This window comes from Cetorhinus maximus, chromosome 9, assembly GCF_964194155.1.
Source record: "Cetorhinus maximus chromosome 9, sCetMax3.hap1.1, whole genome shotgun sequence".
Lineage (NCBI taxonomy): Eukaryota > Metazoa > Chordata > Chondrichthyes > Lamniformes > Cetorhinidae > Cetorhinus > Cetorhinus maximus.
The window spans coordinates 65,014,047-65,029,682 of record NC_135887.1 but is presented as its reverse complement, the minus strand read 5'-3'; the positions used below and the strand labels follow the sequence as shown (position 1 = coordinate 65,029,682).

Here is a 15,636-nt window from a genome sequence, read left to right as displayed (position 1 = left end):
AGGGCTATCCCTTGAAAAGGTGGCTCATGACGCCTCTCCGCCACCTATGAACAGAGGTAGAGAAGTGTTACAATACAGGTCATGCCTCCACAAGGGCAGCAATAGAGAGAACCATAGGTCTTCTCAAGATGCGCTTCCGATGCCTGGACTGTTCAGGAGTGCACTCCAATACCCCCCCAAAGCGGGTGTCACTGAGAATGGTTGCATGCTGTGCTCTCCACAATCTGGCACTGGCAAGGGGGCACCCACTGGAGGAAAAGGATCTTGACACAGCTCCACAGGCCACAGATAATGAGTCGAATAGTGAGTCAGTAGAGGAGCACGGTGAGGAGAACGCTGAGGGCATGAAGGCAGACCTTGGTAACCTCCAGGGAGGCAGGGACACCTTACTCCAACACTCCTTCAGCTAGGCTGCCTATTAAGCGCTACCACCTCACCCCAGGGCTGCCACAACCATCCTGGATGTCAGAAATTATCCTTTACTTTGCCCCCAAGATACACTCAGTGTCTGTGCAATGAAGTTTTGAGTCACCCACGTCCAGCATTATACATTGGCGTACCCTGCACCTACAAAACAAATGGACCATGCTCGGGCCAACAACATATAAAGAGAACAGTATCAGGTGTTGATGGTCACACATTTTTAAAAAAAATGGGAGAACAAAAGATCACCCCAGACCGGTCCCTCCGGTACTTAAAGTGCTTTAAAACTTACCTGTATAGATGCCATGTCGAGGTTCTCCCCTCTCGCTGGCACCAGCATTGGAGACAGCCTGCTGAATCTGCTGTCCTGTTGGCCTTGATGACCTTGGCAGTCATCCTCTGGCCAGTGGAGCCTGTGATGGCCCTGCATGGGAGAGAGCGGCCAGTGCCATGGCTGGCATCTCCTCAGTCACTGCAGCCTCATCAGATGCCATAATCACTCGCAGAGGGATGGAGGAGCTGCTGCCGTCACCCAGAACACCCTGAGAGGAGCCTGCAGAGACAACAGGCAACTCATGCGCCAACGTGAGGTTGCTGAGGACCTCCCTGCTCACCATTGATGGGTGGGCACCTAGTTGGGATACTGGGTGCCTCAACCATCTCACACATAGACACTGACCACCTGAGGTCAATGCCTATGTGAGGGCTTGCAGTTCCAAACGCAACCCCCGATTCTGTTCCTGGAGAGTCACCATTCTCTATGGAGGAAGCATTGTGCTCGGCCATGAGGGTCAACACAGTGCTGATGCTCTGCAGGGATTCCTTCACAACAGAGACTATGGCATGCATACCCACATGGATCTCCGCCCGATCCTCCCACACACCCTTCTGGACATTCAGCATCTGCCACCTAATAGACGACTCCAGAGGCTCATCATCAGCCTTCAACTGAGCATCATCCTGGTCTCCAGCAGTCCTCCGACTGCCGGCGCCCTGGGCATACACTGCCTGCACTTCAAGCGACTGTGAAGTGCCCTCATCAATGTGCACCGAGATACTAGCTGTCGAACTAATGCCCACCGAGGTGCTGGTGTCTGCGCTGGTGCCTGGTTCAGAGAGTGCGTGTGACTCAGGTGCTTCTGGAGCATGGTAGTCCTCCGGTGTCAGGGGTAGCTCCTGGAGGTTCTGACATTGGCTGCTTGGTGGCAGATCCAAGGGAGAAGGACATGTCATTAGTTAAAGTCATCGCCACTGTTCATGCCAGGCACCCTGGTGAGACAATGGAGATATGCATCATGGTGCCATCATCTTTCAATGATCAGTAAGGAATCCAGTCTGGAGGCTCCCATCAATGATGAGACTGCACAAAATTGTTTGCACCATCCAAAACCCTCACCTCAGTGCACTGCATTCTTACCTTCGTCTGACACCCCAGCCTCTCCATGGCCGGTTGACTGAGGTGCATGGCGCCTCTCGAGCTCCAAGGCCTCCTGCTTGTACCTGGAGAGGATCACGAGGTGCGGGGAGTCCTCCGTCCACAACCTCTCACTATTGTTGTGGGATGTCTTATGAAAGGACAGAGGAGCATTGATTAGTCCACTCTCTACCTGCAGCGCCATTGTAGCCACCTGAGGAGCACTTGCAGGGCACATCCAGGTCGTGGCCCTCGAGCCACAAGGCACTCAGTCCAAGCAGCCAGGGCTCACCCCCTTGGCCAGCTCCGGCGTCGTTGTCTGTTGGTACTCAGACTCTAACACCCCTGAGCTCCACGGGGAGGATGGCCAGCCCAAAACACTTCAACACACTGACCCATGCCAACACGATACTCACCCTTCCTGAGTGCAGCAGGTCATTAAACCCCTTCCATCACTACACCCAGGTGGGCTGCACCATGTGGCGGCTGCTCACCCAGGCTGCCATGCCCTCTTTATGAGGTGCAGTGGCCTCCTCCTCCCATCTCTGGGGGCAAGGGTGTCCCTTCTTGCAGCCACTTCGATGGAAAAACGGGAGGCCGGTTGCCTAGCCGACCTCACCTCCCGCCTTGCATCTACATCTTCGTTTGCAGCCCTGTCGTTGCAGCAACTGTGACATGGGCAGCTTCCCTGGGGCTGCCTGCGTCATTTTTGAACCAGCCGCTGGGTCGCCATTAGACGCAGCGGCCAACAGACCCCTGCCCCTGCCCGCCCCTTCTTGAACATTCTGCAGCCGGTGTTCATGCTGGGCTGGCCTTACTTGGCCCGCCTCCGTGAAATTGTGGTCATGGCCTGATCACGGGGGTGGTCAGCTTCCTGACCGCTCCCACTCGCCCCCGCCGAGCCTGCCCAACGGGGGCAAAATTCTGCCCCATGTTTGTCTAATTTCTTGGAGTTCTTTGAGGAAGTAACAAATGATGCAGACAAAGGGGAATCCATGGATGTGCTGTACTTAGATTTCTAGAAGGTATTTGACGAGGTACCACATCAAAGGTTACTACGCAAAGTAAGAGCTCATGGCATGGGTATAAACATTAGCATGGATAGAGGATTGTTTAGCTGACAAGAAACAGAGTAGCCATATATGGGTCATTATTGGATTGGCATGATCTGATTAGTGGAGTGGCACAGGAATCAGTGCTAGGGTCTCAACTATTTATAATTTATATGAATGACTTGGATGAAGGGACCGAATGTACGGTTATTAAACTTGCTGATGACTCAAAGTTTGGTAAGAAAGTAAGTTGTGAAGAGGACAGAGTCTGCAAAGGAACATAGATGGGTTAAGCGAGTGGGCAAAAAATTGACAGATGGAGTATATTGTAGGAAAACGTGCACTTGTCTACTTTGGCAGGAAAAATAGAAAAGTATATTATTTAAATGGAGAGAGATTGCAAATCTGAGTTACAGGGAGATCCAGGTGTCCTGGTACATGAATCAGCAAAAGTTAGTATGCAAGTACACCAGCTGATTAGGAAGGCAAATAGAATGTTGTTGTTTATTGCAAGGGGGATGGAATATAAAAGGAGGGATGTTTTGCTACAGTTGCACTGGGCATTGGTGAAACCACATCTAGAGTCCTGTATGCAGTTTTGGTCTCCTTATTTAAGAAAGGATATAAATACCTTAGTAGTTCAGAGAAGTTTCACTGAACTGATAACTGAGTTGAGGAGTTCTATTGATGAAAAGTTGGACAGGCTGGGCCTGTATCCATTTGAGTTTAGAAGACTGAGAGGTGATCTTATTGAAACATATAAGATCCTGAGGGGACTTGACAGGGTGGATGCTGAAAAGATGTCCCCCATTGTGGCAGAGACTAGAATTAGGGGAGCCAGTTTAAAACTGAGGAGTTTCCCCATTAGGACGGAGATGAGAAGAAATTGTTTCTCTTAGAGAGTCATGAATCTTTGGAACTCTCTTCCCTGGAGAACGGCAGAGGCAAGCTCATTGAATATTTTTAAGGCAGAGATAGGTAGATTCTTGACTGACAAGGGAGTCAAAGGTTATTGGGGATAGGTGGAATGTGGAGTTGAGACAACAATCTGCTTATTGACTAGCAGAGCAGGCTTGAGGGGCCGAATGGCCTAATCCTGCCTCTACTTCGCACATTCGTATCGTTCACAAAAAATGCGGAGGGAAACCAAAATAATTTTTCCAAAGTTGAAAAGAGGAACTTTCACGGCAACAATTTCAGTTTAAGAGGACTTTAACCACCTCCAAAAAAGCTCAAAGAGTATCTTTTGAGGCATGCTATTGGATTGCACAGACAATAAGCTAGTGGAAAGTTGATTTTAAAATAATGTCGGAGGAGGCAGAGACAAATAAACTTACATCTGTAGCCCTCTTGAACAACACCGTGAAACCAGGAATTTAGGCATTTGCAACTGATCAGGAAACAACGTTGGTGCAGCGCCTGAAATGTACATCTGTTTTTGCTCTTCAAATTGATGAGAGCACCAAGGCTTGTGATGCATACACATTGGCTTTTGTGTGCTACATGTGGGAGAATAATATTCTTGAAGACATTCTGTTCTTTCTCCACTCCCTGACCACGAAATGTCATAGGGAACATTCAGTGTGCTACAGAGATACATGGAGGACAAAAGGATTCCCTTGGATCACATGGTTGGATTTTGTACTGATGGTGCTCCATCTATGGTAGGCCACAATTAAGTCAGGTATGTGTGCCATGGTGAAGAGGGTTGTTCCATCTACTATTTGGACCCACTGCATGATTCACAGGGAACGACTAGCAACTGATGAACTGAGAACGGAGTGAGGTGAAGTATTGCAGTGGGTCACATCAATTGTGAACTACATTCAACCTCACCCACTTGGTGCGTATCTGTTTGCAAAACTGCGTGAAGACATAGGTCAGAATTTTCCACTCCCATTGGTGGTGGACGTCTTTGGCAGCGTGAGTGGACAATATGGCGAGAAGGCGAAAAATCGGTTTTATACCATCGTGAAACCAGTTTGTGATTGTCCACTCCACCTGTCAATGGTGGACCACGGTTCCTGCCGACCAACATTGGGAACTTATTTTTAATGCATTTGCATCTCGCCGTTGTGTGCGCATGCCAGAATCATCCTCCCATGTCAAATTTAACTCCCACGTTGGTGTGACTTCAGAACACAGTGATTTACGACTGCCTTTAAAAGGCATACATCTGGCGAGCTGAACTTCGAGGAGAACTTGGAGGTGAGTGCACACAACCTTGTACAGTGCTCATGAGGATCTCCCACAAGATATCAAGGAAGAGGCGCTGTGCATTTGTGTGGGGCACATAGGCAAGTCACTTTCTCCCAGCTGGCTTTCAGTGCACTGCCGGGGCAAGGGCTGCAGTGTGGTTGGAGCCAGGGGGTTGTCAAGGCAGCGTGGACCAGTGAAAGCACACAAGCACGTACCCGAGGGAGTGGGGGGGTGGAGGGTGAGGGGAGCAGCCACGCACTTGGAATAGCTTGTCAAAAATGTGAGCATTCTTTGCAGCTGAGAGCGTTCAGCTGTAGCTCCATTGACATGCTTGGAGTCGGGCCTCTGAAGCATTTCTGCCCACTCAAGCAAACGCAAAAGCATGAATGTACCACCAAATGCTCCAGAACTTTTTCACCCCTTGGGCGCAGACTGTAAATTAAAGTGCGTTTTAGGGGGATGCAGAACATTTGGATGACTGGACAAGTTGCAGAATTCCCTTGTGAAAGGTGGCCATGGAGCAGTCACTGGTGGAGGTGCTCAGAGCCCCTTGCAATGTCATTATTCAGGTATGGTTCAGTATCCCTCATGGTTCAAGCTAACAGTGCAGCCTTGCAGTGCGGGTTAGGAGCTGCTGAGAGCACAGCATGCAGTCCAGTGGCCAAAGCTGCCGCCAACTGGTCAAGTGGAATGGGGCGGAGGTGGGTGAGGTTTCTGGCAGCCATGAAGCGCACTACATACTGGCCATCCGATTGGTAGCCAGCTCTCTCTGGCATGCGTAAAGGGGCCTTGAGACACAGCCAGAGACAGACACTTAACCAAGAGAGGTCCTCAGGATGCATATGCTAACCCACGCATCTCTCTCTTTGCAGGAGGAGAAGTCAGGATCATGGAGCCTGATGATCCAGTGGTGTGCCTCCTGGCTTACAGGGAGCAGAGAGGAAAAGGATTGCGATGGAGGCTCCAGGCTCACCAATGGGAGGAGCACCACCCTTGCAGCTGAAGATCCACAGTGAGCTGTCGCTTCTAGTTGCCTCGCTAGACCAAGTGTCTATGGATGGCACTTGTCAGTCCTGCAGAAGACTGAGAGGCAGTGTCGCTGCAAACTGCACATGACTAGGGAACTAGTTGGTCACATATGCCACCTACTGCAGGATTTGGCGCCATGGGGAGATGGAGGGCAACCACTGCCAGTGGCCGTGAAAGTGACCACGGTGCTGAATTTTTACACCATAACAATTGGACGACTGTGCGACTTGCAGAACTGCTCCTTCCAGGGCTTCACAGGTGACCTGTGTGGGATCTTGCAAGCCTCCACCCATAAGTGCATCCAGGAGGTCACAGAACTTTGCATTTCGACTGGGATCAGGCAAACCAGGAAGCAAGAGCAATGGGATTTGCAGCGGTTTCTGGCAGCCATGAAGCGCACTACATACGCCAGCTCTCCCTGGCATGCGTAAAGGGGCCTTGAGACACAGCCAGAGCCAGAGACTTAACCAAGAGAGGTCCTCAGGACGCATATGCTAACCCACGCATCTCTCTCTTTGCAGGAGGAGAAGTCAGGATCATGGAGCCTGATGATCCAGTGGTGTGCCTCTGGTTTTCCACAGCTGCAGGGTGTCACCGACTGCACTCACGTGGTGCTTAGATCTCTGTGGCAACAAGCAGTCCAGTGTGTCAACTGCAAGGGCTTCCACTCACTATGTTCAGCTGGCCTGCAGCCACCACAAATGCATTCTGTAGGTCTGTGCACAATTCCCAGGGAGTGTCCACAACTCTTGCATTCTCAGCAAGACTCTGATCCCTGACATCCTCCAGTGTCCTCAGATGTTGCAGGGATGGCTCTTCGTGGACAAGGGCTACCCACAGAGGCCGTGGCTGATGACACTAGTGTGGCGGCCTCAGACTGCAGCAGAGAGACGATACAACAAGGCTCATGCTGCAACCTGGACTTTAGTGGAGCAAACAATTGACATCTTGAAAATGAGGTTCCGGTGCCTCAACAGGTCTGGTGGAACACTGCAATAGAGAGTTTCCAGAGGGTGTTGTGCATCATCATAGCTTGCTGTGTGCTACGCGACCTGGCGCTGCAATTGGGGGAGGATCTGGCTGAGCAGGTCTCTTCCAAAGAGGAAGACATCGAAGGGGATGATGGTGATGAGATCCTCGAAGGTGAGGATGCCGTTGATGAGGCCACCGTACTGGAAAAATGAGGCATCATCGTGGAGGAAGATGATGAGATGCAGTGAGGACAGTCCTGATATTCTCACCTTGCATTTGTGAACGTTTGACTCCTGTGTGGTTGATGGCAGCACACTTATCCTCAGTGCTCAGGTTCATGTCATGGAAACACAGTGGAGGCCCTAATAGTTGCAAGATTCCAGGAGCACGATGGCGACATGCAGCAAGGACATTCCTTAGATCTTCACATTGCCTTTGTGAACATCTGAGTCCTGTGTGACTGAAGGTAGCTCGCTTGCGCTCTGTGATCAGGGTTATATCATGGAGATGCAGCCATGAAACTTTAAATGCTCCTGATCCTTTGTCAGCCTTCAGTACCTGACCCCTTCAGGATCACACCACCACCGGACATATGCTGAAGAGATGGGGGGCCAGCCCTACCTCAAAAAAGGTCCTGAGAGCACACAGAGAGAATGACGGAACTCTGGGATGCCTGCCCGTGACAATGACAAGCACCATCGAGGTGTAGGCATCACTGATGTGCCCAGTGAGTGTGAAGCCGGACCATCACTTTGTTCTGAGGGTTACACTGTACAGCCTTGGACTGAGACACCTGCCTTTACCTTGCGCATGAACCAAGGTTTCACATCTGTGTGACACGAACACTGCTCATCATAGCAAGGAGCCATAGACCAGGAGAAATTCTTGCGGGTTTATTTACAATAGTGAGCATTATGTACAAGTGATTAGCACCTGTGCCCACATGATGCACCTACATCTTTTAACCTTCCTAAACCTGTCGCTACATATTGGTGCCCCCTCCCCCCCCACCCCATATCACAGTGGAGGTGGAGGGAACCTGCTGACTGCTACACCCTGTCTATGATGACCCTGGCGGGTGTCCTCTGGAGGGCCCCAGCCTGCTTTGGGTATCCTGCTGTGGGCAAGTGCACCCTCCACAGCCTGTGGAGCTGGAGATGATAGAGTCACAGGAAGAGGGGATTTAGATTGGCCGGACGCTCCCATACTCATCTGGGTAGATGGTCCTGGGGCGTGCACCTGCTGATCCTCTTCCTTATTGGTGACTGTTGGCCCCTGGCTGACTCCTTGAGGAGAAGGGGAAGCCAGAGTGAGATCGAGCCGCCCTTCACCCCTCTCACATTGACACTGTTGGAGGCCGACTATGGCGTCAGCAATGGAGTTCAGCCCGCACAGCAGTGCAGGATGGGAAGGTCTCCCATAGCAACCGCTACAGTGGCTACAAGAGCAGGTCAGAGGCTAGGAATTGTGCGATGAGTAACTCACTTCCTGACTCCCCAAAGGCTGTCCACCATCTACAAGGCACAAGTCAGGAGTGTGATGAAATACTCCCCCACTTGCCTGGATGAGCGCAGCTCCCACATCACTCAAGATTCTTGACACCTTCCAGGAAAAAGCAGCCTGCTTGATTGGCACCACATCCACAAACATTCACTCCCTCCACCACCAACGCACAGTAGCAGCAGTGTGTACCATCTACAAGATGCACTGCAGGAATTCACCAAGACTCCTTCGACAGCACCTTCCAAACTCATGACCACTACCATCTGGGAGGACAAGGGCAGCAGACATATTGGAACACCACCACCTGAAAGTGCCCCTCCAAGTCATTCACCATCCTGACTTGGAAATATATCACCGTTCCTTCACTGTTGCTGGGTCAAAATCCTGGAACTCCCTCCCGAACAGCACTGTGAGTGTACCTACACCACATGAACTGCAGCGGTTCAAGAAGGCAGTTCACCACCACCTTCAAGGGCAACTAGGGATGGGCAATAAACGCTGGCCCAGCCAGCGAAGCCCACATCCCGTAAACAAATAATTTTTAAAAATCCTACCAGCGTTGACCTCGGTACGTTGGCATGCCGGCGCTATCACCTTGGACTTGAGGCGGATGGACGCCTCCATTGTCCCTTGCAACCTGAGGAGTGCACCAGATGTCCCTTCCTGATGTTCCTGTAATTGTCTTTACAGCTGCAACAACTGATTGAGGACCAAGTCTAGAGGCTCATCATCTGACTCAGACTCAGAAGATTCCTTTCCTCCAGCAGTCCTCCAAGTGCCAGCGACCTCCAATGTCCCTGCCTCCACCTGCCATGGAACAGATTGTGTGCTGTGCTCACCAGATTGTGGTCCCAAGGCTGCTCTAAATCTAGGTCCCACTGAGGCATGTGTTGCTGCACTGGTGGAGTGTGTGGGTGAGGCCACGACGGGTCTTCAATGGTGCTGCCCTAAGGCTCCTCATCCGAGCTGCTCTTGACCCTGGGGTTGGGGTAAGGTTGCCTGAGGGTGACGTGGCAGATGTGCCTAGGAGAGAAAGTGGAGATTAATCATGCTTGGCAGGTGAGTTACAGAACAGTGGACTCAGTAGCATTGACAGAGGAATGATTTGGTGCAAGATCTTCATGTGGATGCTTGCCGCTGACCTCACCGTCACCGCAGGAATGGTCCACGTCCTCTCCAACCAGCTCCAATGCGTGACTCTCGAATGGAGTGAGGACCTTGATGCCCGGCACTCCACCCCTGGTCTGGACCTCTCCTGTTGATTGTGCACGACCTTGTCTGCATTAAAGCAGATGGACAGAGTGTGAACAGAGCGCATGCCAGGCCAAATGAGAAGGATACCAGGCATGCATGTGTGCTTAGTGGAGCCAAGGACGGGATTAGGAGGCGATGTCCAGATGGCGATGTAAGGGTGTGTGTGAGAGTGGTGATGTCCCTTGAGCTGGCAGTGAGTGAGAAGTCAATGAACGTGGATGGGCTTGTGACTGGTGAGTTGAGAATGATGAGATGGTTGACTTACCTTGGCAGCACAGATGAGATGATTCATCCTTTTTCTGCACAGGATGGCCGACCACCTGTGTACAGGGTTGGCACTAACCACCTCTGCCACCGCCTCCCAAGCCAGATTGGTAAGGCTGATGGGCCTCCTGCGGCCAGAGCTTCACGCTGTCCAAAAGGCATCCCAGGGCTGCATCACCGAACTGGGGGGCTGCCCTATTCTTGGCTTTTGGGGCCATATCTTCACTGGAGCAGTCCTGGGCTGCAAACATTGAGAACTATACATGCGGCTACAGTTCAAGTATGGTGCCCGGAGTGAAGAAGCGGCAAGGTAATAGCATGGTAAATCGGAGGCTGCCCGCCAGCGAGACAGTTTTCCGGTGACTGCATAAATCATGAGGTGGGAAGGGGCCAATGCAACAGAAAAATCCGCTATAGCGGCCGGCGGGTAAAATGTTTTTCACGCACGCTACCGCACTTCGTGCAATTCTGGGACCATTCTTCCCATAGGTTCTGATTATAATGTAGTGTGTTTCACACAGAGGTTCTCTGGCTGTCAAGGGGAAGGGTACTGCAAAGGTCTTGTTTTGAATTGAGGGATCAGCTGTTTGTAATTGCAATGGATTAAAAAAAAATTGTTGATTTTTCTGTGTGACCAAAGCAAGATTTGCCTCCTTGCTTAAGTCACAGACATATTTTGGAAACTAAATGAACAGAATAATATGCAAGGACAGAATACAATATTTTTCAACTGAATGGTCGAATCACAATATTCATGAAGAAACACACATTTTAGGAAAGTAATATACTGAACTTGAGCTCCAGCACCCTCCCTCAAAGTTCCAAGTTTCCGTCCGATAACCAAATCGAATGTACTTTGCATTCTCTTCCCTGGTTTGGATGTGACAAAGTTTGATTGGGTCCAAAATCCCTTTCAATGTCAGCCTAATGACATGGATTTGCCCATAGCTAAAACTGAACAGCTTATTCAAATTTCATGTGATTTTGGGAGAAAAATCAAGTTCCAGAGTTTCTCTGTCAGAATTCTTGTTCAGTATGAAGGCTAACTATCCTGACATCACACTATGTGCATTGAAAGTGATAGTTCCTTTTGCCAGCAGGTATTTTTGTGCAGCTGGATCTAGCGCACTTCTCTGCATCAAATCTCAAAATTGATCAACCCTCAATGTCATATCTGAGATTAAATGTGTAGTGTCAACCACACGGCCAGATTTTGACAGATTCTCGCAACTTGCATGCCCATGTTTCTCATTAGGGCAGTGAGTACATAAAATAACCCCTTTTATCCCCTTGTGGGAGAGTCTAGGACCAGAGGGCACAATCTCAGAGTAAGGGGCCACCCATTTAAAACGGATGAGGAGGAATTTCTTCTCAGAGTGTAGTCAATCTGTGGAATTCTTTACCGCAGAGGCCTGTAGAAGTTGGGTCGTAAAGTATATTGAAGGCTGAGATAGATATTTTTAATTAGTAAGGGAATCAAGGGTTACGGGGAAAAAGGCAGGAGAGTGGAGTTGAGGATTATCAGATCAGCCATGATCTCATTGAATGGCAAAGCAGACTCAGTGGGTCAAATGGCCTATTTCTGCTCTGACATCTTATGATCTTAAGGTGTGAGACTGTTGGTGATTGAGGAAATGGGGCTGCCCTCACTGCAATTGGAATTAGTTAAGGTGTTAACAGACAGCCTGACCAGGAGAGAACTCTGTTGGTTGCCTCCTTTCCCTTCCTTCTCATCCTCATCACCTTATTTTAAAACTGCACCCACTAGTTCTGGACTCACACACAAGAGGAAACATCTTTTCCAAGTCCACCTTGTCAACGCCATTCAGGATCTTATATCCTTCAATCAAATTCTAAAACATGAGTGTTTTGGTTTGGCCAGGGATTCACAATAAACACCGAACTAATGATTAAAATTAAATTGGCTGGCATGGACAAATTGAGGGAAAAATTATTTTCTTTTAAAGATAATAAAAAGTTGCTTAAAATACATTATACTGGTGCTGTAAGAGTGAGCAGAAGACTTGCTATTGGCCTGCATTTTCCACCTTTAATAATTCTTCAAACATGAAATTGCAATTTTTTTTTTCATTGATTTGTACTTTAGGTCTACCGAATGCCATATTATGACAACTGTGTCCGAGATGCATGTGGCTGTGAGCTAGTTGGGGATTGTGAGTGCCTCTGTGATGCTGTTGCAGTCTATGCTAAAACATGCATAGATGCTGGTGTCTGCATTGACTGGAGAACCCCTGAATTTTGCCGTAAGTAGTTTTTGTTACTCAAATTCTTGAAGATATAATTTCATTGGCAGAAGCGAGAATAACCATGGCCCAGATCTTGAGACATCTGCTGCTGTTAAAGATCATGTTGTCTGGGAAGTTCTGGGCAGCCAGTTTATGCTGGAACCAAGAACATCCAATACTTCAAAAATGCCCCCATCGGAACCCTCACCGATGCGCCCCCACTACCTGATACTTCTCACGCCATCTCATGCTGCTCAGCCACCACCTCTGACACAACCTACACCCTCCCGACATGCTCATTCCCCCTCCCCCGACAATACTTACTGCCCTCCTGTACCCCCGACAAGGTTCACACCCCTGCACTTCCCAATAATGTTGACCCCCACCAGACAATGTCCAACAGTGCAGTTGGTATGGCAGAGGATTGGAGATGAGCATTTTTTGGTAGGGAGAGATGAGCATGATTAGGGTTTGCAGGGGAGGTGAACATTGTTGGGAAGTATGGGTGAGCATTGTCAGGATGAGGAGGGGAGCTGAGTGTTGTCAAGGGTGCAGTGGAGGGGGTGTTGGACGTTGTCAGGGAGGAGGGCTTAAACATTGCCGAGGTGGGGGAGTAGGGGTCCAGGAGGGAAGGGTGAGAATTGTCAGGAGGTGCGCGGGGTGAATATTGTCAGGAGATGTTGGTGGGGGTGAGCACTGTCGAGAGATGCATGCGTGCGGGTTGAGCATTGCAGGAGGGGAATGAGTTGTTTTGGGAAGTATGGTGGGGATAAGCTGTGTTGGGGCATGTGGTGGGGATGAGCTGTGTTTTGGGGTGGTGGTGAACATTATCAGGGGTACAGGGTTGAGGGGTCAAGGGTAAGCCAGGCATATGTAAAAGCTTTGCAGAGCAATGAACTGAAGATGGACTTTAAGGGGCGTGTCTTCAATTCAATTCAATCTTCAATTGGTGAAAAGTGGGTGTAGCTTCGCTGCAGTTGCACTTTACCACAAGTTTTCTCCAGTCTGCTCAACACTGGAGCAAAGCTAGAGCCAGTACAGGAAGTTCCCAAGGCTCGGGCATAGAAAAGGTATGGGGGGAGTTCTAAAATGGTCAGCGGCGTGTGTTCCTTCTCTAGCCTGACTGAATGATCTGGGCCCATGTTTTTTTTAATAAAGTTACTTGTACCTGCAAATAATTAATCTTTTTGTTGTTAGAATTTACATATTTTATTTATCAATGGATATATATAATTATTTGGCTCAAGGTAAAATATTTCCCTTTAGTTACTTAGGTGAAGCCCATTTTGGATATCCAAACATTCACATTTTTAACAATAACTGCAACAATCTATAACATCTGTCTATCTATTTCTCACATCCACCATTCACCCATCCATCCATCCATCTACCCATCCATCCATCCATTCATCCATCCAAGGCACATTGTGTACACTACACATATACATATGTTAACATGTCGAAAATATCAGTACTTCATCACACAGCAATTGATTCAAAGTAAAACAGCAGTAAATCAAGACCAAACGGGTCGGGAGTGTACAAATTCAAAGTGAGGGAAGTGCAACGGAAAACTGCCAATCCCAATGGGAGACTTTAAGGACTTATGAAAACAGGTAACCTGAGGTGACCATCGTGAGAACTTGTTATTAAAAGAGAACAAATTAAATCACCCAAACCACTGTTGAAACATAATTACTTCTTTTCTTCCCTTTTAAACTCAAATTTCCATTTGAAAACTAGGCGTTTAAACAAAACAACAGAAGAACACACATTTCACAGTAATTTGATTAAATCTACTCATTAAATGGTCTTTTGTGCCATTTACTACCTCCCTCAGTTTTTATTTTAAGACCTCAGCAACCTCAAGAATATGGACTTCGATTGGATATTTTTTCCGCTGAACAGTTTAAAACTTACCAGTCACATTTAAATATGTGTCACATATAGCATTTCAGAACATGCATTAGTAGTCTTATGAGTTGGTGTAAAAGGGTCTTTCTTTGCTTTTTCTAGAAGATTTCTAGAAACATGTTAAAGCTTGAATTTGAGGCACATTTAAAGTTTCAACAATGGTATTTTTTTTCTACTGCAAACTGTGTAGTGAGGCAACATCGGTGATCAATATATTTAGGTCTCTGCTCAAGAGCAAATAAAAAAAAAAGAGAACCTCAATGGAAAAATTGAAGAGGATTTCAGTTTAGTTTTCAAATTATTTAAATCAACTGGAATTATTAGATTATTTCTGATTGACATGGATTCTAGTCAATCATGTATTTTCTTTTAATATTTCTTTTTGGAATGTGAGCATCGCTGGTAAGGCCAGGACTCATTGCCCACCCTCATTGCCCTTGAGAAGGTGCTGGTGAGCTGCCTTCTTGAACTGCTGACATCTATCTGGTAGAGGTTTACCTATAGTGCTATTAGGGAGGGAGTTCCAGGTTTTTGAAATAGCAATATAATTCCAAGTCAGAATATTGTGTGCCTTGAAGGGGAGCTTGCAGGTTGTTGGTGACCCCATGCTCTTGCTGCCCCTGTCCTTCTAGATGGTAGATGTCGCATGTTTGGAACGCATTTTGAAAGAACCTTGAAGTGTCTCTTGTTTCTGGTAAACGCTACTGTCATTGTGTGTCAGTGGTGGAGGCAGTGAATGTTTAAGGTGGTGGAGGGAGTACCGATCAGGCAGGCTGCTTTGTCCTAGATGGTGGAGCTTCTTGAGTGCTTTTCTAGCTGCACTCATCCAGGCAAGTGAAGAGTATTCCATCACACTCTTGACTTGTGCCTTGTAGATGGTGGACAGGCTTTGGGGAGTTAGGAGGTGAGCTATTCGCCATAGAATTCACAGTCTCCCATCTGCTCCTGTAGCTATAGTTTTATATGGCTCATCCAGTTAAATTTCTGGTCAATAGTAACCCCCAAGGTGTTGATGGTGGGGAATTCAACAATGATAATGTTATTAAATGTCAAGGGGAAAGAGATTCATTTTTGATGTAAACGGTCATTGCCTAGCACTTATTTGCACCACATGTTACTTGCTGCTTAGCAGCCCAAACTTGAATGTTGTCCAGGTTTTGTTGTGTGTGGACACAGACTGCTTCAGTATGAGGATTCATGAACGGAATCATGCAATCATTAGTGAATATCCCTATGAAGTGGCTAAAGATGTTTTGGCAAAGGACTCTGAAGAACTCCTGCAGAAATATCCAGAGACTGGGATGATTGGCCCAACAACAGAACCATCTTCCTTTGTTCTGGGTCTGATTCCAACTAGTGGAAATTC

The 15,636-nt window shown here is 48.2% G+C and overlaps 1 protein-coding gene across 1 annotated transcript in view; it reads left to right on the top strand.

The window, feature by feature from the left end:
- The window catches only part of LOC144685059 (mucin-6-like), a 264,923-nt gene that overhangs the window by 186,226 nt on the left and 63,061 nt on the right, over nucleotides 1-15,636 (top strand). The window contains exons 20-21 of the mRNA XM_078549593.1: nucleotides 12,218-12,374; nucleotides 15,447-15,611. Of these exons, the coding sequence (XP_078405719.1) occupies nucleotides 12,218-12,374; nucleotides 15,447-15,611 (322 nt within the window). The remainder of the gene's footprint in view (nucleotides 1-12,217; nucleotides 12,375-15,446; nucleotides 15,612-15,636) is intronic.